At 41.8% G+C, this 22,499-nt stretch overlaps 1 protein-coding gene across 1 annotated transcript in view; it reads left to right on the forward strand.

Annotated features, from left to right (window-relative positions):
• Window positions 1-22,499, forward strand: part of HACL1 (2-hydroxyacyl-CoA lyase 1) — a 39,303-nt gene that overhangs the window by 1,015 nt on the left and 15,789 nt on the right. The window contains exons 2-8 of the mRNA XM_061585625.1: window positions 2,594-2,698; window positions 7,727-7,767; window positions 8,637-8,717; window positions 9,742-9,814; window positions 13,979-14,056; window positions 15,050-15,144; window positions 20,550-20,662. Of these exons, the coding sequence (XP_061441609.1) occupies window positions 2,594-2,698; window positions 7,727-7,767; window positions 8,637-8,717; window positions 9,742-9,814; window positions 13,979-14,056; window positions 15,050-15,144; window positions 20,550-20,662 (586 nt within the window). The remainder of the gene's footprint in view (window positions 1-2,593; window positions 2,699-7,726; window positions 7,768-8,636; window positions 8,718-9,741; window positions 9,815-13,978; window positions 14,057-15,049; window positions 15,145-20,549; window positions 20,663-22,499) is intronic.

Raw genomic sequence — 22,499 nt, forward strand, 5'->3', positions numbered from 1 at the left:
TTAAAACGTCATAAAACAGACTTTAAAATACACTAAAACAAAACATCTTTTGAAAAAAAATTTTTAAAGCTTCCAAGACTTTTTTTTTTTTTAAAGAAAGGTTCAGTCCCTGACATCTCCAGGTAGAGCTGGGAGAGAACCCTGTTTGAAAACTCCGGATAGCCACTGCCAGTCAGTGTAGTCAATGCTGAGCAAGATGAACCTATGGCCTGACTTGGTAGGAGGCAGCTTCCTGTGTTGCTGTGCTCTGTGAGAGGTAAACAGTAGTTCCCAGGATTCTTTGGGGAGGTGCTTTAAATGTGCTTTGGGGTCACGTCCATATTTAGAACACTTTTAACAGTTATGGCTTCTCCCAAAGAATCCTGGAAACTATAATTTATCCCTCCCAGAGTTACAGTTCCCAACACCTTTAACAAACTCCAGTTCCCAGGATTCTTTTGGGGAAGCCATGCACTTTAAATGTATGGCGTGGATGAGACCCAAGTTCACAATTCTGTCATTTTCAGTTAAAAGGATCAGGTAGTAGGCGATGGGAAAGATCTCTGCCTGAAACCCTGAAGAGCTGCTATACGTCACTGTAAATATTGGACTAGATAGGTAAACAATTCAATCTGGTGTGATGTAACTTCTCATATTCTTATGTAACGAAGGACTTAATGGTCAACCATTAACTAAAGCTTGCGTAAAAGCAACATTTCTTCACAGTTATCAGTGGTTTCATAAATAATTGTTGGAGCAGATTACTCCTTTTTATAACTGTTCTGTATATGTGACCTTTTATGTCTTCTATCGAGGTTCCTTTGGTATACCCACTGGTAGAAAGACAGTTGCTTAATATGTTAATTGTTATAAGGGATAGCTTCAGCAGAATAATTTCCTTTAATTCAGTGTTTATTGCTTTATGCAAGAACACTGGGGCATGCATGTATACCTGTTTTCAGTGAACTGGCTTTAGCTGACCCAGTTTCCTTCATATGTTCTTCCATCTTTTATGACCCAGTCACCTGGATGATATTGTACCAGTCATAAAGGTACAAACTGGCAGTAAACTCTTATGGTACAAGTTCAGTACATATTGGTATATCATATATAATGGCTGTGTTCAGGCATAACAACTCCTGGTTTGGTCATATATGAACCAGCCTTGAAAAGTCTTGGGCCCATACATACTCCCCTCATACACCATAATATATACACTTACTTTCTTTTTTGTCAGCAAACCACAGTTGGCTTTTATGTATGAACATGGCAAACTATGGCTTGCACAAACCATAGTTTATCCAGACCAGGATTCCATACCAAGACCATGAGAGTATTGATCCTTTTGTATAAGGAAAATCCATATGCTGATCATCAGTCATGTTGCATAACTTTTTGGCAAGCCGTTTTTAAAACACCCCACATAATGTTTTACCAAGAATAAAGATAATCTACTTCATACAACATATGGAAAGCTTTTTGTACTATTTCCATAGGAAACTAGATGTTTTCCTATATTAGCTGCCCACTTAAGTACTCCCAACTATCCCTGGTCATGCAGTCATATAGATCAGTGATAGCCAACATGGTGCTTTCCAGATGTTACTGGACCAACACCCACCAATCCCTGACCATTGGTCATGCTGGGTGGAGCTTATGGAAGTTGAAGTCCATTAACATCTGGAGGGCACCACATTGGATACCCCTGATGTAGAAAAACATAATGAATTAATCAGGCATCACGGATAGCAGCAACAATCATAGAATCATGGAATAGTGGGATTGGAAGGGGCCTATAAGGCTATCAAGTCCAACCCCCCACTCAATGCAGGAATCCATCTTAAAGTATACCTGACAGATGGCTGTCCAGCTGCCTCTTGAAGAGCCCACAACTTCCCTAGGTAATTGATTCCATTGTCATACCGCTCTACAGTTAGGAGGTTTTTCCTCATATTCTGTCGAAATCCGGCTCCCTGTAACTTGACTCCATTTTTCTGTGTCCTGCACTCTGGGAAGATCGAGAAGAAATCCTGGCCCTCCTCTGTGTGACAATCTTTCAAGTACTTGAAGAGTGCTAATTCTAGTGATTGTGATGTCTCTTTATCAGGCCACCCCAGTAGGATCGTAGTTATTGGTGCTGTTTATGATTTCCTATTTCACAAACCTTATTTGTCCCTGTCCTTGCATATCTGGGACTGCTTGTGTAATAAAAAATGTGTAAACTACCCTGAGTATTCTTAAGCATACATTTTATTAGAGTAGTTATTTTTTCCAAACTATAATCGTAAGTTTTGTTGCAATTCCTTATTTTTAGTGGCATAGAAATGTCAATTTGAATATATTTTTTTGAAAAATAAGTATTTATCCTAAGCCTTTCTTTGTTGTTGCTGGAAGCAGAGTTTTGGGTATATGGTGTCAATCCAGGTATATCAACTGCACTTGCATATGGGGTTATTAGAAGCCTAGCTTGATTTGAAGTCACATGTATTTAACTGCAGTTCTCATTTTTCTCTTAGAAACAAACAAACAAACAAACTTGGCTAGCATTTCAGATCTATGTATTGGAGAAAAATATTTTGGGAAAACTATTTTTAAAACTATTTATTTATTTCAGAAAATTGAGTATATGTTTGGTATTGTTGGTGTTCCTGTGATCGAAGTAGCAGTTGCTGCTCAAGCAAGTGGAATTAAATATATAGGAATGCGCAATGAACAAGCAGTAAGTATCTTTAATAGTTTATTTGTTGGGCTAATTATCTTTCCTGGTTGCTCAGTAACTGTTCTGTACTAAAAGTTCCCTTTACACCCAGATGCCTAACCAGGGATGTAGTTGTTCAAGGTCCTGGGGTGGTGGTGTCTTAGACCACTTACTTTTTTTGGAGCAGGGTTCCTATGTCTCTAGCATCCTATGAGCCAATCAGCATGAAAGGGGAGTGTATTCACCGCTGAGAAGAGTCTTCTAACATGCTTCTTTGTCCTTTCCTGTTGAATTGAGCCAATCAGAGTGAAAGGAGGTCAGCCCCTGAGAAGGCTCTTCTCAGGAGCTAAAACACTTCCCTTTCATGCTGATTGATTCCTAGGGGCATCTGTTGTGTGAGAAGGTTTCATTCTTAACCCAGCATGGCACCAAAAAGGAGGGGGCATGGCTGTGACTAACATGAAGGGACCCTGCACTTCTAAATTTGCCATTACACTACTGTGCCTAACTAACCCTTAGCCTGCAATCCAATACACACTTACCTGGAAGTAAGTCCCACTGAACCCAGTGGAGCTTACTTCTGATTAGATGTGTATTGGATTATTATTGGATTTTATTAGAAATGCAGTCTTGCAAAGAATTGTTACCAGTTAAACTGCTAGCAGGAAATAGGAAACCCTTCAAAGTAAAGGAAAGAAGTGTCTAACCTCTTTCTCCAATCTGTGCCAATCTGTTACGAACAGTATGAAAAGCTAAAAGCCTGGTTGTCACCTCACTTAACTGGCCAATGTAGACAGATGGTGCTATTGCTCCCCCCACCCTAGTTTCTGCTCTACTACACCACTGAACAAGTTGTAGGAATAGGCTATAGTTCAACTGTAACTTTTTATGACCTTTGTTTTCAGCTGTGGCAATTCTAGCATCAGGGCTGCAGGTTACCTTTTCCTGAGCCCCTAGAAAGAGGTTAAGCTCTTCTGCTAAACCAGGCCTAGAGAAATGACTGATCTGAGTAAATACAAGGTTATCCTGCATAATCTGACAATAAGAATGACACACAGTGCTCAGTCATGTGTAGTCTTTTCCTAATGTTTTTGCAAAATGCAGCTGTAGAAGCTGCAATGTGTAATAGGAAGATCACCACATGGCTTCTTAACCCTTTCCCTGTCTCATATCCCCTCCTCACAAAAAAAATCCCATCTCAGTTGCTTCCTCTTCCCCCTCCCCCAAGCCAGAAAAAATAATGTTGCATGTAATTTGACCCTAATACTTTTTTATCTGATGAGTATGAATGTGGCTTGAATTATTAAACAGTGATCTCACTGGTTCACCATATTTCCAAAAATGCAATGAAATGTTATTCTACAAATCTCAATTACAAAGAAGTAGAACTGAGTTTATACATATATATATATATTGCACACATATACAATCACACACACATATACAGAGAGAGAGAGAAATGAAGTTACTTGTAACTGTTTTTCACGACTGTCCCATGTTAATAAAGATCCAGTGTTTTATCATTTGAAGAACCTAAATTGACAACTTGGTTATGAGCAGAGGGAGACTTTTTGAGTAAGTATTGGCTGAAGTTTTTCATCATTTTTCCTGGTGATGCCATGTAACAGGATCCTTGAATTCTATTGAGTAACAAAAGTATAAATAAAATATTGCGCACTGATAATTTCCCCTTTGTAACCAAAGGCAGCCCTGACAAGGTTGCCTAATTGCAAAGGAAGGTGCCGTTCTCTCTACCTGCAAAGTTTTTTGTGTTGCCTTAGCCTGTCAGTTGCTTGACAATGTGTTGTTGCCATGGCACCCTGCTTGCGAGGTACAAAGAGCCTTTCCAACAAAACACCCACTCCAAATATCTTTCAAACACTTGTACATTGCCATGTGTGTGTTTTTTCAGAAGGAGAAGGGAAACACATGTCACATTAAATTGCCTTCTGGTTTTTGAGTAGTAATTGTTTGTCAAAGGTATTATGTAAAAACTGCATTCTCACCCACCATGTTAAATCTAAATAGCTACCTCCATAATTTACTCCTACGCTAAGCTCCATGTTGACTGTTCGCTCCTATGCTCTCTGGACTTACCCATTCTTGGCAATTTAACCATTCCCGCTATTGTCCCGGTTTGCTTCTGTTCATGTGTGAATACAATAGAGCAGTCTTTCCCAACTTTTGGGTCTCCAGATGATGCTGGACTACAACTCCCATCAGCCCCAGTCAGCATGGTCAATGGTCAGAAATGATGGGAATTGCAGTCCAGCAACATCTGGGGACCCAAAGATTGAGACTTTTACATAAGTTGGGGGGGAAAGTCAATCTTACCTCTATTCTAGACACCTTTTCTGTGGGGTAGGGTGGAATTTGTCCTTCTCCCCAAATTGTAAACCAAACTGCTTGAATAGACTTTGAAATGCTATAGGCGCTCATATGAATTACTATTTTTTATAAAGTACATAGATTCCTGTTACAGAGTAGGAGACATCCAACTCAGTAGAAGTGACTTGCATACCCACGCCTCATTCTGCTAAATGAGCTCCCCATCCCATTCTCACCTGCAAGAGCCTGATATAATGGAAATTCTAGGCCCCTGAGGTTACAGCAATAAGAGCAGACAAGGGCAAATAGTGAAGTAGGGCTGTGTTCACACTTCACATTAGACCATAGTGACAATGTTTAACTATGGTTTAATGTGAATGAGCAGCATCCTGATGCATGCTGTTCAAAGGTCCCCACTTTGCTCCTCCTACGCTTCTGGAAGCACCAAACAGCAGACAAAATATGAGGAGTTATTGAGTGTGTAGTTAAAAACAACAACTCCAAACTGAGTTCATTTGTTAAACTTACTGGTTGTCTTTAAATCCTTTTGTAGAATAACGATGATTATAATGAAACAACTAACTTTATTGTTTAATAGTTTAAAGACTGAAATAACTGCCTACTGGAATCCACAGTGTCTTGCTTAATTTCCATACTGCTGGCATATGGGAAAATATTCATACAAGTAGTCCAAAGTAGTGTTCCATAATAAGTGTTGATAAAATGTGCAAGGATTTCCATTCGTGTACTTGCATAGCACTTGCTCATGCATTGTTCGTACCAGCATTAGCCAAAGCCATTAACATAAACAGAGTTTGCAAATAGGAAACCCCCTTTCGGAAAGCATGTTTCTGCTATATAAAATAAGTTGGGCAATACCATTCATTGGACAAATTTCTTTTTTTAATGTAGGATATGAGTCGCCAACATGGTGCCTGTGGGAGTGCATGCACTCACAAAGGTCTTCAGCGATGTCCACAGTTTCCATAGCACCTCCTCAGCTGAAATTAGGCTTCAAAGAAGCCTTCTGTTGTATCCAATAAAAAGCTTCTTTCAGTCCTAAATGCGGGGGAGGGGTGATTTTTGGTGCCAGGGGTCAAAGCTGAGGAGTGAAATGTTAACCCTTACCTTCCCAGCTGGGAATCCCCCCCCATGCCAAAAACATCCCCCTCACTGGATTTAGGCTTCAAATAACCTTCTATTGACTACAACTGAAGGCTTCTTTCTCTAATAACAACAGAGAAGAGATGATTTGGGGAGGAGTCACAGCCAAGGCAGGCAGTCTTATTCCTTCCCTCCCCAGCTATAACTCTTCCTCCCCTTTGAAAGTGCCGCTTGCCACAATTGTGCTTGAAAGCATCCTTCCGTTGGCTCCAAAAGAAGAGTTTTTCTAAGCCTTATTGCAACTGACGAGGGACAATTTTGGAAGTAACAACTGGCTCCAATAGAATGTTTTTTCTTTCAAGCCTAACTCTTGCAGGAGGTGATCTTCTTGGAGATTGCAGCTGGGTGGGGAAGATCACCCCCACATTAAAAAGCACATTTTTCAAGCTTGATTGCTGGGGGGGAGTGTATGTGTATCTGCAGTGCAGGCATGCACATGTGTGGTTGCCATGTGTGTACAGTTATGGTGTGTGCCCAATTGCTGTGTGTGCTTGTTGTCCACAACAGTTTCTTTGGTTTGCAAACCTGCAGAAACCCAAAAAGGTTGGCAAGTGATGTTGTAGAAGATTAGAGCACATGGAGCTTACTAGAAGTTCTTCAATGAAAATATCAATAATGGTGAACAATCTTCCTTGTTAGACTGCTTGCTCTGCACTTTTGATCTTCATGTATAATAATCCCCATGTATAATAAATGTGCCTAGCCAGCACCTCATATGAAAGTAGGGTGTTTGAAAACTGGTATGGGAGTTTTACTCAGGGCTATCACCAGGCATGACTGTGCCCTTGGGCATCAGTATCTTCTCCTGATGCAGGAGGTACAGGCTTAAGTAGGCCTGCCCGCCCCACCTGCCTCTCGTGTCACTGTACACACACGCATGCCATCACCCAAAATGGTGGCGGAGATGTCAACCTCTTAGGGACGCCCTTGGCACAATCTTGGGTGATGGCAGGTACATACGTGGCAATGCGAGAGTTAGGTGGGGCAGGCCTATTTAAGCCAGCGCTGCCTGCATTGGGGGTGTTGCCTGGGAGAGTGGAGCTCATGATCCATGGCAGCGTCAGATTGCTGGCCATGATTCATCCCACGACCCGATGTTCGTGTGGATTGTGGAGTGGGAGCTGCACCCTCCTAGCCTAATGAGGGGCCCTTCTGGATTGCAGGGGCCCTTGGCTAGTACCTGACCTGGCTCCCTGTTGGTGCTGGTCCTGGCTTTATTGCTCTTAATCTACTAGTTGAAAATGATCCAATAATAGCTAATATCTTGCCTCTCTTGTTGTCTCCTTTTCTTTAACTGTGTAGGACTGTTGGCAGTAAACCCAGAAGTGTTTTCTATATGGAAACCACTTCTTCTGAGGTCAGAGCCCATGTCCATTCCACTTCTTATGTATACTTCTTCTGTGTGTTTTGAGTGTAGCACATTCACTTCAATGGAACTCTACCTGTATGAAGTCCTTTGGTCTTACTAGATGTGGATGTTTAAGGGTAATTTTTTGTTATAACGACACAGATCCCATTCAGCAATTTACTTATAAATATTTGTTTCATTTTCAACAGGCTTCCTATTCTGCTTCTGCTGTTGGGTACCTGACAGGCAGGTGAGACAGCTTAGAGGTTTTTACAATCAAGGGGTATATAAATAAATAAAATGTTTATTAACAAATATTTTAATTAATTAAAAGATAAATTAATAAAATAAATAAGATGCATGCTTGGGTTTGTCTTCGGAGTCAGCAACAGGTTGAAATGTAAAAACAATCTGAGTTCTATCTTTATTATCAAGCTATTATTTCTAAGACTTTGTAGCTGCCTTCCGGAGTTCATGATTGATAAGCTTTTGCTGCTTGTATACTCTTGTTTTGTTGTTTGTATGCCCATCAAGTGTTCGGGTAGACAGATGCTTACAAATGCATGGAGGCTGTAGCAGATACGTGCTGGGGAGCAGTGACTTAGAAATGCCTGTACCCTCTTCCCCCTTTAAAGTGCTAACTGCTGCAAACTGCTGTATATGTGCAGCATGTGTATAACTGCTGCTGTATATGTGTAGCAACCAAAGTCACTTTTAGAAGTAATAAAATAAACCAAAAAGATGAAAAGGAAGTGGTTGTGAAAGTCCTGACATTTTCCACTCTACCAAAACCAACATTTCCTGAAAGGTAGATTTGCACTTGCACTTGCACATTTCATTGCATAAGATTTTATGTCTTATGGGCAATACCCCTACTTATCTCTCTCTCACTCACTCATATGCACATACTTCCTCAAATGCAGGCTCAGTTTCCTGTATGGTTTATTAATTAAAATGTGTAACCTGCTTCTTTTTTGCAAATTAATTCTTCAGCATAACATTCTATAACTGTGTTTCCACAGGATGCATTTAGAGTTATTTGCCCCCCTCACCGTTAATTTGTGTGCCCACTGCATGCATTTTTATATCTCATGTTTGGTTTTTTCTCTTTGTCTCTAGGCCTGGTGTATGCCTTGTCGTTTCTGGTCCTGGTCTTATACATGCTCTAGGTGGAATGGCAAATGCAAACATGAATTGCTGGTAATGAAGCTATGTTTTCTCTAATTTACTGTTAATCTAATCTCTAATCTACAGTTACAACAAAAGTCATGTGTCCTGAAAGCCAGATATTATGTCAACGGTTTTACTTCTTCTCTGGTTTTTTTTTCTTTTTGTCCTGTTTTAGGCAGACGGGCCTTTGAGCTAGGACAACATACAAATACATAGGTTGACTCATCCAAAGATTTCAGATCTTTCTTATCAGTGTTCAAGCTCGTTATCATACAGGAAAAGTACTCTGTGCTTTAGGAAATTTACTAACTGAGTCACATCGGCTATGTAATCAATTTAATCACACTGTAACTTGGTGTTAAGGGGTGGTTGATAGAAGCATATTATCCTTTAAACGCAGTGTTTGTTTAGAGCATGATAATATTATTGCTTGGTGACTATCATACAATCTGAGTAAGAGACATCTAGTTTACCCAACTGTAAAAGAGTGCAACAATCTCTAACATTTTGCCAGAACCAGCTCAACATTTGTTTAGATGCCACTTAACTGTTTTTATTATTTTAAAATTTATTCCACCATGTCATTTTAAAAAGCCTTAAACGATAATATTTGGCAAGTTGATGATATGATAAGCTGAATCCTGCATGAGTATTGCTGTTTTCTACTGTTTTGAATTGATGGAAGCTTGCAAGGCCAAACACTAAGGCAGTTATTAAGATTGGGCCCAAAATGGCAATGCTCCTGATTCAAAGATCCTCCTGCACAGCAGCATCACCTTAGAAGTGCCAACTACCTGTTTTGGGAGACAGGCTTAGATTCAACCTTCCATCTCCCCCTCTCCTGCTGCCACACAGAACAACTGAATCTCAAAACTGAACATGCTGTCTGTTTCTTAGGGGATGCCTGGATCCAACCAACATGGATCCCTGGGTGCTACATGCAAGGATTTTGTGCCATGTTGCCCTTTTCAGGATCAAGATGAAAATGTGTGTCAGAGCCTCATAATTCATGGCCTTTGGCTTTTAAGAAATGTTCTTTTTTTCCCCTCCCCAGGCCTTTGATTGTTATTGGAGGTTCCTCAGACAGAAATCAGGAAACAATGGGAGCTTTTCAAGAATTTCCACAGGTACACAGCTATGTCACTCTTCTCCCCTCCCCCCCAAGGTGGCACAGAAATACCGTAGGATACATGTCGCTAAGTAAAGTTGCCAGCCTCCCTTTTGATATCTGCACACATTTATAGGCAAAAAGCTCAAGGTATGTTAGTTGATGAGCACACCCTTAAAGCTCATAATCTGAATTGTACAAAACCATCCATTCCCTTTGCTTTCCCCCATGAATTCACTGTGCAAGCCTCTCTTTCCCCCCAGTATTGTTATTTTGAAAAATCACAAATAACCCCACCATTACCACAAAATCCTGCTCATTCCCAGTCCATTGGCACTTCAGCACTCTGACAGAATTACCCAAACCTTCCTTATATGGGAATGGGAGAACATAAGTTAATAATAATAATAATAAACTTATTTCTACCCCGCCCTTTTTCCAATAGGACTCAGAGCGGCTTACAACTAAAAACAACACCATTAAAACATACAGAGTATATTATTTAAAAAGAATTAAACTATGAGAAAAATTAAAACCATAAAATATAGGTTAAAAACAGCAGACAATTTAAAATAATAAAATCATATAATGTAATAACCAAACCTATGACACTTAATTCTGGTTGTTCTCTATCCCAAATGCCTGTTGAAATAAAACAGTCTTTACTTGTCGCCGGAAAGACGGCAAGGAGGGAGCTGATCGCACCTCACTCGGAAGGGAGTTCCACAGCCTAGGGGCGGCCACCAAAAAGGCCCTATCTCATGTCCGCGTCATATGTGCTTGCGAAGGTGTGGGGAACACGAGAAGGGCCTCACCTGAAGATCTCAAATCCCAGACAGGTTCATGTAGGGAGATACGATCTGTCAAATAGTCTGGACCTGAGCCGTATAGGGCTTTGTAGGTCAAAACCAGCACTTTGAATTGTGACCGGAAACAAATTGGCAGCCAGTGGAGCTGTTGTAACAGGGGAGTTGTATGGTCCCTGTAACCAGCCCTGGTTAGCACTCTTAAGAGGCTTTGGCTTCTCCCAAATTTACAGTAGGTTGAGCATATGAAAATGCTAATGTCCTCTATCCCGCACATGGCCAAGTGTTCCTAACAGCTATTCAAAGAGGGGCTTTTTTTATCTGCTGGTTTAAACCACTTTATCTGCTGGTTTAAACCACTCCTCTAACTCAGCCAATGTGGTGCCCTCTAGATGTTGTTGGACACCAACTCCCAAGATCCCTAACATTCATGGCCAATGGGAATTGGAGTCCAACAACATCTGGAACATACCATGTTGGCTACCCCTGGTCTAATGTGTGTAATGTTCAAAATACCTACAGTACCGTGACAGTGTGCGCTGTATCACAGTGCTTGAAGTGTTAGGTTGAGATGTCCATGTGTTACTCTTTTAAAGAAGCCTTTCAGTGCTTGTTGTCATAATTAAGAGATATGCATCTCTGTATACCTGCAAAAGATTACTAAACTATGAAAAGATGATTTGATTAAAAAAAATCTGGGTGGTTTATTTCATTTATGAATCTTTTCCCGTGAGGCATCCCAAAGTAATTTACAATGCTATTAAAAACATATTCACTAATAGGAAAAAAACTTGGCAGTTTAAGAACGTACCTATAGCCCACAGATATTTCTATCAAACTTTAAAAAGCAGGGAAATTGGGTAGCTATAGTGAATGCACCAGGGGATGGAAGGGGAGGAGACCTGACCTCATCTCTGAGATACAGTGCTTTGCAAAAATACTTAGACCCCTGACCAATGCTCTCATATTACTGAATTACAAATGGTACATTGTAATTATGTTCTGTATGATACTTTATTTTTAAACACTGAAACATAATCAATTATTGTAAAGTGATATTGCCTATTAGTGAATTTCTCTGCTTTTTAATCTGGGAGGTAAGAAATGGGATCCTGTGCAAGCTTGCTGAGAATGGATTGATTATTTGCATGCTTATTGAGCTGAGTGGGATTTACTCCCCTGCAATCATGCTTAGAATAGGTGAAACTGACCACAGGGGATGGGGAGGAGAGGAGAAGGAAGGGCAGTAAGGGGGGAGGAGGTCAGGTTTGATCATTTGCTTGCTTATTGAGTTCAGTGGAATTTACTCCCATGCAATAATGCTAAGGATAGGTAAAACTGACCGGGGGGGAGGAGAAGAGGGAGGGAGACAGGTTGGATGGGTGGGTGGGTGGGCTGAAATGGGCAGGGGAGGAGGAAGAAGGAAGGGGAGGGGAGGAAGAAAGGAGGAGGAAGTGAAAGGAGATGAGAAGGAGGGGAAAGGCAGTTCTGATCATTTGCATGCTTATTGAGTTCAATGGGATTTACTCCCATGCAATCATGCTTAAAATAGGTAAAACTGACCATGGGGAGGGGAAGGGGTGGGGAAGGAGGAGAGGGAAGGGGGGGATTGGAAAGGGAGGGGAAGGAAGGGCAAAGGAAGGGGGAGGGGAGGGAAAAGAGGGAGAGGAAAGGAGGGCAGGTTTGAATATTTGCATGCTTTTTGAGTTCAGTGGGATTTATTCCTGTGCAATCATGCTTAGGGTAGGTGAAACTGATGTGGGGGAGGGGAGGGGGAGGGCAGGAAGGGGGAGGAGAGAAGATTGGGTGGGCGGGCACTGGGCAGAGGGGAAGCCCCTTTTCTTTCCAAAAGGAAAACACTGTGAACAGTGTCATTGTTGTTATTCTACAGCAGGCACATGTATTCTCCCACCCAAATTTAGACCAAAGCTGTCACTGGCCACGTCTACACCAGACCTTTATTCCAATTTAGAATCCTGAGAAGTGTAGTTAGTGAAGGGTGCTGAGAGTTGCTAGAAGATGCCCTGTTCCCCTCACAGAGCTTCAATCAGAGTGGCTGACTGTTAAACCACTCTGGCCACTGGAGCTCAGTCAAGGGAATAGGAGTCTCCTCTCAGCACCCTTCACAAACTACACTTCCCAGAATTCTTTGGGAGAAGCCATGACTGTCTAAAGTGAAATAAAGATCTGGCGTGGGTGTGGACCCTTGATTAGGCAAGCCCAGCAGCTGTGAGTCTGGCTTTTAGAACACTGACAGTTGGTTCTTACTGAGCATGCCCAGGCTTATCATTGATTACAATACTAAATTTCTTAAATTAATTAAAAATCAGCCAGGCATTTTTTAACTTTTAAACTGCAGAAGATGATGGTCAGAGTATGGGGCAAAGTCAGTAATAGGATGACAGGTATTCTGTGGACATGGCTGATTTTTAATTAATTTCAACAAATTATGAGAACACTGACAGAAAAAAGTCCAACAGGAGTCTGTTTTCTCTCTCTCTTTTTACACTTTGAACTCTTGATTCTCTCTGACTGTTGTGTGTATTACCATAAAAATTTAGAGGACTGTTAAGCAAGCATTTCTGAGTTCAGGATTATATGTTTTGTAAGGTTTTGTTTTGAAATGAGCTTATGTGAAGCATCAGAAAGGCATGGAGGATATTTTCAATTTAACATTGCGGAATGTGAAAAATCCATGCTGGCTATAGTATACAGCCACTCTTGTGGCTGTATAATATAGAACAATTGTATAAATAAAAATACTTAAAACATTTGCATATGTAAAAACAATGTAAAACAACAACACACACATAAAATCCATTCAAATCCAATACAGATTCCAGCTCGGATAAAAATATCCACTTAGAAGGCTTGTTGAAAGAGGAACATCTTCAACAGGCACCAAAAGGACAGTAGAAATAGTGCCTGTCTGATATATAACTGGTGGGAGTTCCAAAGGGTCAGCGGCTCCACACTAAAGGCCCAATTTTGACTTCACAAAGAATGGACCTCCTGATAGGATGCCCTCTCCTGCAGAAAGAGGTGGTCGGTTGGGTTCAAAGACAGTTGTGCTTTTTCTTCCTTTTACTGAAAGTTGCAAATCCTTGTCTGAAATTGGCTAGGATAGCTAATTTCCGAGGCAGTATACCACTGAATTCCAGCTGCTGCAGAGCAACAGCCAGTGAGGGTCATTGTCTTCATGTCCTGCTGGTGGGTTTTCCCAAGACATTCCTTTAGCCATTGTGGAAAGTAAGATGTTGGGCAGAGCAAACTTGTGGTCAGATCCAGCAGAGCTGCTTCCTGACCATAAAGCTCATGCTGTCACCAAATGAAAAGGAACAAAAATTGTTTTAGTGCATGTGTTTGCTTAATTCCAGGTTGAAGCTTGCAGGCTATACAGCAAATTTTCTGCCAGACCAAGCAGCCTAGAAGCTATTCCTGCTGCTATTGAGAAGGTATGAAGTAACAGACAGGCAATGATATTTGCTCCTCAACATCCAGCTCTGTGTGTCTGGCAAACAGCAGTGGAATATTGTGGCTGTAATGCAGTATGATACGGTGGGTGGTGATGTATGGACAAATGAGTTGGTGAATCTCTTTCTTTTACATCTTGAGCAATAGGTTGCAGGATCAGCCTACCAGATGTAGGAAATAGCTAATATTTTTGAACATGTTAATACTTTACATGCATTGTTTCATATATGTGACTGACAGTGCAACCCTCTGTCTCCTCTGGAGTAAACCTCATTGAGTTGAATGGCACGTACTCACAGGCACGTATATGTTATAGGATTGCAGCCTAAAAGTGAAAATAATATTATACCAGCTCTCACAAAGAGCACAATTCTACATCTTGTTATGTTTCTGTGAAAGTTGCATTACGCGCAAAAAATATTTATTTTATACGAGACAGGCAGGGAGTGCTTAATGACATTCTGTCTCCTTCCAGTTATTCTCCTGTGGAATACAGCTGAGTAGTCTTGCAGGTTTATTTTTGTGATTGACACATTTCTTCTTTTCATCTACCAGGAATCAGTTTTGGCTCAGCCTATGGTGTGTGGCTAGAACAAAAAGAGAAATTAAATGCTCTGGAGCTGCTATTCGTTTGGGGGTGAGGCAACTCAAAATAGGCAGTCAGCAGGAGATTTTAACTAAGGCTGCAATCCATTACACACTTAAGTCCCATTGAACCCGATGGGCCTTAGACATGTATTGGATTGCAGCCTTAATTACTTTAGATAGGACAGCTGATGAGTATCATTAAATAGTTACTATGGTTACAGATGGCTGCAAGCTGAGTTTTCCTGTTCTACAAACTGGATCATGCCTTTTCTCATGGCATATTTGTTTATAATACATTTTGCATATAGAATGTGGTGCTTTTTAAAAAGGCCTATGTGTAATTATTGCAGCATGTTTCATTTTTCTCCTCTTTCTCTCTAATCTAGGCTGTCAGAAATAGTATGTATGGTCGTCCAGGTGCCTGTTACATTGATATACCAGGAGACTTTGTAAATCTGCAGGTGAACAAGAACTCTGTCAAGTGAGTCCTTGATTACTGGGATGCTTTTTTTTTTTTTTTTAAGGAGATGCTGAAATGGAATTTTGACTGTTTGAGGGCCTTGTAGGACTATATTGCTAGAAAGAGGAAGCATGGACTCTACAAACTGAACAAACACAAACAATTCCTCATAATGAGACACCAGAGATGTGTGTTCTCTCCATATGATCTGCTGGAAGCCTCATGACTAATTGGGAAGTATCCAAGCCAGTGGATTCCAACTTGCCTTCTTGAAATTGCTATTTAACATACTCTTCATAGGGAAAGTCCATCTAGATCAGCTTTCCTCAACCTGGTGCTCTCCAGGTTTTGGATTACAACTCCCATCTGCGCTGCCTGGACTGATGGGAGTTGTAGTCCAAAACATCTGTCTGGAGGGCATCAGGTTGGGAAGGCTGATTTAGTATAAGAGATGGAAAACTGAACTCACTGTTATTAGACAGAGGCTTAAGCACATAACAGAGAACCACTACCTAGATGAACTTCTGTTTAATGGTGGGACATTGCTTAAATCCTACACTATAGACTCTTCAGCAGGAATGGGAAACCTGTGGCCCTCCAGAGGGTCATTGGACTCCAACTCCCATAAATCCCTGACCACTGGCCAGGTTGGCTGTGGCTGATGGGAATTGGAATCAAACAATGTCTGGAGGGCCACAAATCCCCTATCCCTGCCCTCCAGGGTCCCCTGTGCATGCACTCTCCCGTAGTGGGAAGGGGGGTTGTATAGAAACTCTGTTGCTCACACATAGCCACAATTTGCAGCTCTTTTAAAAGTTTGTTTCTTGAGGAATAATTGTGAGGAAACAGAACCCTTGCCTTCATTTGACAGAAGTAAATTAATAGTGGAAATCATTTTTTTAACTAGGTAGAACAAATATATATATACTGAAAATGCTGTGTTATAGCAATTTAAAAGAAAATGGCTTATGAAGAAATGGAGCTGGTGCCTGCTGGTGCCATTCTGCGTGTGGCTGCTCACCTGTTAAGAATATACTATTTGTGTTCATACAATTGTTGATAAAATTGCTAGCTGGGGATTACTAAATATGTAACAAACATATAATGAAATATTAGATTCTCCCGTGAATGTAAAGATGATCTCAGGTGGGTTATGAACTCCACCAAGTGGTTGAAGGCAGAAAGACGTTGATTGATTATCAGGAGTTTTCTAGTCTTTCCTTGTCTCTATGGATCAGTTTTTTCTTTCTGCCTTCCCCAGAATGGTTTATCTTGTGCTCGCTGCTCTTGATTACTTGGTTCAGACCTATAGATTTGTGTTATTTGTTGGTCATTCTATCAGCCGTTGTTCCTTTCCTTCTGTGTTAGTTTTCTGTGTTTTTTTTTTAAGTGGGTTCTTTACTCTTATTATTCTGTTGTCTGGAATTTTCACATCTAACTCTGTTCCCCTTCTGACTTTCCCCTTATTTCACTCCTGTTCTTTGAGTAGAATCAGTCCATGGGCTTGCTGCTTGAGCTGAGCACTCCGCAGCCGCTCTGCCCGCTCTTTTGATTTTTTCCTGCTCCATCTTTTTCCTGACCAACATTTTGGGTCTCACAACACCAGAGTTAACAGCAGAGGAGTTTAGCAGTGTTTACAGATTTTGTCTCCAGTCTCCTCGTTGCAGCCCACGTTCATTTCAGCCTCCCCCCTCTCCTGCTGGGATATTGATTGCCCTCTGCTTTGTGCAGTCCCTGCGAATATATTTTCTTCCCACTGTTCCTTTAAGTTCCACTACTGAGCACTTCTCAGCCAATGCCTGTTGTGCTATGCGGAAGGCTAAAACAAAGTCAGCAGACCCTACTAAACGCAGCAAGACACTGCCGCCAATACCATGACTTGCTTCTGAGCCACCAGTGTCTTCAGCACAGCATTGGAAATATCCTCTGCATTATCTCAGTCAAAATCGTCACCAGTTATTGGTGCGAGCAGGGTGACCCTAGAACCGGAGTTAAGGCCATTCACCATGGATAGATGTGGGACAGGGGGTGGGCTCTCTAACCAGTGCATGGGAGCACAGTGGAGGAGGCAGTGGAGGACTTAGCTCAGAAGAAGCTTCTTCAAATGCTACTGACACTTCTCAAAGGGCAGTGTGCAGGTCCTTGCACACACAAGAGCAACTGCGTTGAAAATGAGGGCAGGCAGCAACTGGCTTCCTCACACCAAACTGTTTTGTCTACACTGTCTTTGCCTGGGGATTTCATGGGATTCCCTGACAACAGCATCACACAGTCTCATTCTCTCTGTCAGCATGCACGGGTTGGTTGGCAGATTACCACCATTAGGGACCAGTCCCAAGGTGCGGATTCCATCAGAAATGTTAGTATTCCTACCACTTCTCAGCATCCCATATCCCTCCCTTCCATGTTTGCTCAGATGCTCCAGCAACTAAGGGAGGTGTTGTGGGTGGATTTCTCTAGGGAACTAGCATCTAGAGTTAACTTGGCAGCACCACATCAACCTCCCCTCATTCAGTGTCATCAGGGAGCCTTACCAGTTCCACAGATACTGTGTCAACATAGACACTTACCAGCACAGCGCAGTCTGTAGCTGGGGTTCCTCCTCCATCCCCAGCCAACATGATACTTAACATGGATTGGCAATACGCTTACATGCTACACACTTTAGTGAAGTTGATCAGAGCACACATACCAACCCAGACCAAGTCTTGCTGGTTTTGGATGAGGAAAAATGGAGTGGTACCTCTGAGCCCAAGGAGGCATCTTCCAACCACCTATTTCAAGACTCGCATTATCTCCCTCTGTTTTGTAAGATATTGGAGACTCTAGACCTGAAGGATAAAGATGCGACCCCAGCTCCTCCTTCATTTCGTGTCGCTACTGTTTGTCTAGATCATCAGCCTAAGTCAAGAGCAGTGAAACTGCCTTCACAATTGCCTAAAGTTCTAAAGTCTGAATTTAACATTCCCTTAGAAAATAAGAAATCCATGGCTACAGGTAACAAGCATTATGTCCTGGAACAGCAATGGATGGTTCATCTTTGCCTCCCACTGGTGGATGCCCCCACTGGAGGACTCTTAAACCTGTCCTTGAATCCCAAAGGCGTGGATGCTCACCTCAAATATCTCATGGACTGGAAGATAGATGTTGGGCTTTGATGGGTCTATGAGGCCAGTGCACTGTCTGTCAGGGCAGCAGCGACAGCATCAGTGTTCGCCAGAGCTTCCTTGTTGTGTTTGGAGTGCTTGTTAGACACTCCTCAGCGGGATGAAGCTCAAAATAGAAAGTCTGTCTCAAAAATTTCAAGGGCAGTGGCATTCATGGCAGATGCCTCCAAGGGTGCCATGCAGTTTGCTGCAGAAGCCTTGACAGGAGGGGTCTTCACCAGGAGATCCCTCTGGCTTCATCACTGGGAGGCAGACATCAGAGCCCATACAAACCTGACATCAGAGCCATATGTAGGAGGCAAACTGGTGACACAGCATTGGACAAGGTGTTGATAGAGTCCAGAGACAAGAAAAATGTAATGCTATCTTTCAAGATGAAAGAAGATAGGTGGACTTTTTGGAGAGCACTTCACCTGTATTTTCCTGCCTGGTCCTTTTGTAGATCCAGGCCCATGGGAGGGGTAGAGATTCCATTTCTCTCATCATTTCTGGTACTGCCAGTGCATAAATAACAGGGGCTGTCATCAGTCTTCGGGCCAATTCCAAGCAGCTATCCTGCGAGGAGGCAAACAACAGATCAGCCACTCAGGGCCTTCTCTCAGTCCCACCAACTAAAACAGCTAGAGAGAGGGCATTTTCAGTGGCGGCCCCCACTCTCTGGAACTCCCTCCCGTACGATCTTCGGCATGCCCCTTCCCTGAACGTATTCCACAAAGCCTTGAAGACCTGGCTCTTCAGACAGGCCTTTGGGACATCCGGGGAGGGTTAATTTTCAGGACTAACTGCCTATTACTCTGAACTGTTATCATTCCTATTTATAGTTTCCTTGTTATATTGTATTTTATGTGTATTTTATTGTGCTGCATTTACTGCAACTGATTTGTACGTCGCCTAGAGTGGCCATTGGCCAGATAGGCGACACATAAATTAAATTATTATTATTATTATTATTCTGACAGTCCCCCTCCAGTGGTAGGGCATCTCCAGCTTTTTCCCCCACAAGTGGTACCTCACCACAATCAGACCACTGGGTCCTTCAGGCTCTCAAACCAGGGCTCTGGCTGGAGTTCAACTCCTCCATGTTTTGTACCCTCTCCTCTGTCATCTCACCCAGCCAAACAGCTCAGGGTTCAGGAAGCCATAAATCACCTCATTTCTGTGATAGAGCCTGTTCTGCTCAAGGAGAGATTTCAGGGTATCTACTCATTTTCTTCACGGATCCCAAGAAAAATGGGTCCTTCCAGGCAGTATTTGATTTGAAATGTCTGAACAAGTACATCAAGTATTCACGTTTCGGATAGAGACTCTCATGTCCATCAAAGAGGCGATTCATCAAGTGGATCTTCTTTCCTAAATAGATCTCAAGGAGGCATATCTTCATGTTCCCATATTCAGGCTCCACAGACATTTTTGAGGTTCATGGTCAACTACCATCACTTTCAATACAGGTCCATGGTCTTTGTTCTTTCATCCACCCCCAGGGTCTTCACCAAGTGGGCATGGCACCACACTCATAAACTCCAGTGGGTGCTATTGCCCTTCCAGAACAATACTGCCTCCCATCACCACCTGTGGTGCGTTTAAACCAACAGGTCCACAGGTTGCTACTATGGTGGATACACGAGCTGTCTTTTGAGAGGGGTTCCACTATGAGATTCCCCACGGATGATAGTAACAACAGATGCCACCCTGACAGCATGCAAAGGGCATGTGGTGCAGGGAGTATGGTCTCAGGATGAGACTCTCCTTCCAGTAAACCTTGAGCTCCGTGCCATATGCCTGGTGCTACAGTACTTCATAACAGTCAGTCCTCTCTGGACAGTCTTGATAAGGACCGACAAAGTGACTTGCCAAGGTGTATGTAAATTGGGAAACTGATCCATAGAGCCAAGGGAAGACTAGAAGACTCCTGGAAATCAATCAGTGTCTTTCTGCCTTCAACCACTTGGTGTAGGTCATAGCCCACCTGAGATCATCTTGTATATGCACGAGGAAGGCCATTTCACAGTAAGATCAAAGGTCCCATTTCTTTTGGAGGCTGATTTTTTTTTCTTTACAGATTTGTGAGTTTTGATGGGAATGTAGCATGTGTACATTGGTAGAACATTTTTGCTCATTATAACGGCTTCTAAGTAATGCACAAAGGAAAGCTTGCCTTTATGTTCTGTTTTGGGTTTTTTTAAAACAAGTGACTGTTTTGTTAACTTTCATTCCCCATTTCTTTCTGAAAATTATGGCTTTTTCCTTCTGGCCTTCCAGATACGTTGAGTGCTGTTCAGCAACTCCTATCAGCATGGCTGAAGAGGTTGCTGTTTCTAAAGCGACTTCATTCATTGCACATTCCAGAAAACCACTCCTAATTATTGGGAAAGGTAACTTTCAGTTTTATGGCTGATATAAAGTACAGTGAGGAGAAAGCTTCCTTTTATTGTCATTTTTGGACTTTGTCACAAAGGAAATTTCTTCTCAATTTGGAAGATAAAACCGGCTTAAGGAACATACACTGGCCTCTTTTAAACTGCCTGTTTGTTTATGTAAAGTAAACAGCATCGTAGAGGCAAATTCAGAAGTGCAGGGCCCTTCATGATAGTCATGCCATGTCCCTCACAGCCGTGCCCTCTCACTCGCTTGCGGTCCGTCATCATTTCCACACTCCTCAGTCCTTCGTGCACCTTCTCCCGTAACAATAGATGTCCCTAGGAGCCAATCAGCATGAAAGGGGAATGTTAGGTACTGAGAAGAGTTTTCTCAGTGACTGACTCACCTCCTTTCACTCTATTGGATTCAATCAGCAGCAAAGTTCAAGGAAGTATGTTTGAAGATTCTTCTCAGTGGCTAACACACTCCCCTTTCATGCTGATGGCTTGTAGGACACTGGAGACACAAGGACCCGTTTGGGACCTGGCTCCCAAAAAAAGTAAGGGGTTTGAGATCCTGGATGACTACACCACTGAGAATAAAGACATAAGAACATAAGAAAAGCCTTGTTGGATCAGACCAAAGGCCTATCTGGTCTAGCGTTCTGTTCCGACAGTGACTAATCAGATTGGTATGGGAAGTCTGCAAACAAGGCATAAGCACTCATGTTCCTCAGCAACTAGCGTTCAGATATGTAGTGACTCTGATACCAGAGGTAATATGCAGCCATCATAACTAGCAGATATGGACAGCCGACTCCTCCATGGCTAAAATTGATTGCTGGCCAATTGAAAATGGGCTTGCCAGTATACAACAGCCACTTTTGCTAATTTTTTAACTAATTGATTTGTCAGTATGTGTAAGTTACTTCTTATTTATTTATTTAAAATATTTCTATCCCGCCCTTCTACCCTATGACACTCAGGGCGGCTCACACTAAAATCGAACACATATATAATAAAATTGTACACAATAAAGATAATAAAAACATTAAAATAAATTAAAATTAATTTTAATTTATTTTAAGTTTCACTGCAATGAAAATAAATTGGAATGAAGGAGACTCCTATGTAATTTATTACTAGGAAGGAGAAAAGTGAATCTAGTTGGAGAGTAAATTATATTATTATTATATACAGGCTTCCTCAAAAAACCAATTAGAATTGTGATTATACAAGTGCTTTTGTGCACAAGAGTGTATACCACTAACTTCGGTATAAAATAATTCAAGTCTCTCTGACCCACACACACACACACACATATATATAGGCTGCATTGTTTGATTTATAAACATTTAGGTTGCAATCTCATTCCAATCTGTGGCCCTTCAGATGGGGGATGGGGAACCTGTGGCCCTTCAGATGTTGTTGGACTCTGACTCCCATCAGCCCCAGCCAGTCTGGCCAGTGGTTCAGGGATGATGGGAGTTGTAATCTGACAGCACCTGGAGGGCCACAGATTCCCCGTCCCTGCTGTGCACACTTATGTGGGAGTAACTCCCTTTGAAATTACTGGGACTTGCTCTTGGGTAGACATGCATAGGATTTTGCTGCTAACTAATAAAAGTGTTCCCAACTCATTGAGCAGCAGTTAAAAAAAATATATTATTTTTAATACATAACAAAATTGGCCTGCAAAATTTTAGAGGCATTCACCCTTTTTTCTCACATGTGAGGAAATGCTGCTTCTAAGATGTTTGCCATAGCAAATATGTACATTATCTAAAACAAAGTTTGTTTCTTGTTTCAGAAATATTGTTTACCCATATGCAGACTTACATCAATAACACTA

The sequence above is a fragment of the Rhineura floridana genome, chromosome 10, assembly GCF_030035675.1.
Source record: "Rhineura floridana isolate rRhiFlo1 chromosome 10, rRhiFlo1.hap2, whole genome shotgun sequence".
NCBI classification, from domain to species: Eukaryota; Metazoa; Chordata; class Lepidosauria; order Squamata; family Rhineuridae; genus Rhineura; species Rhineura floridana.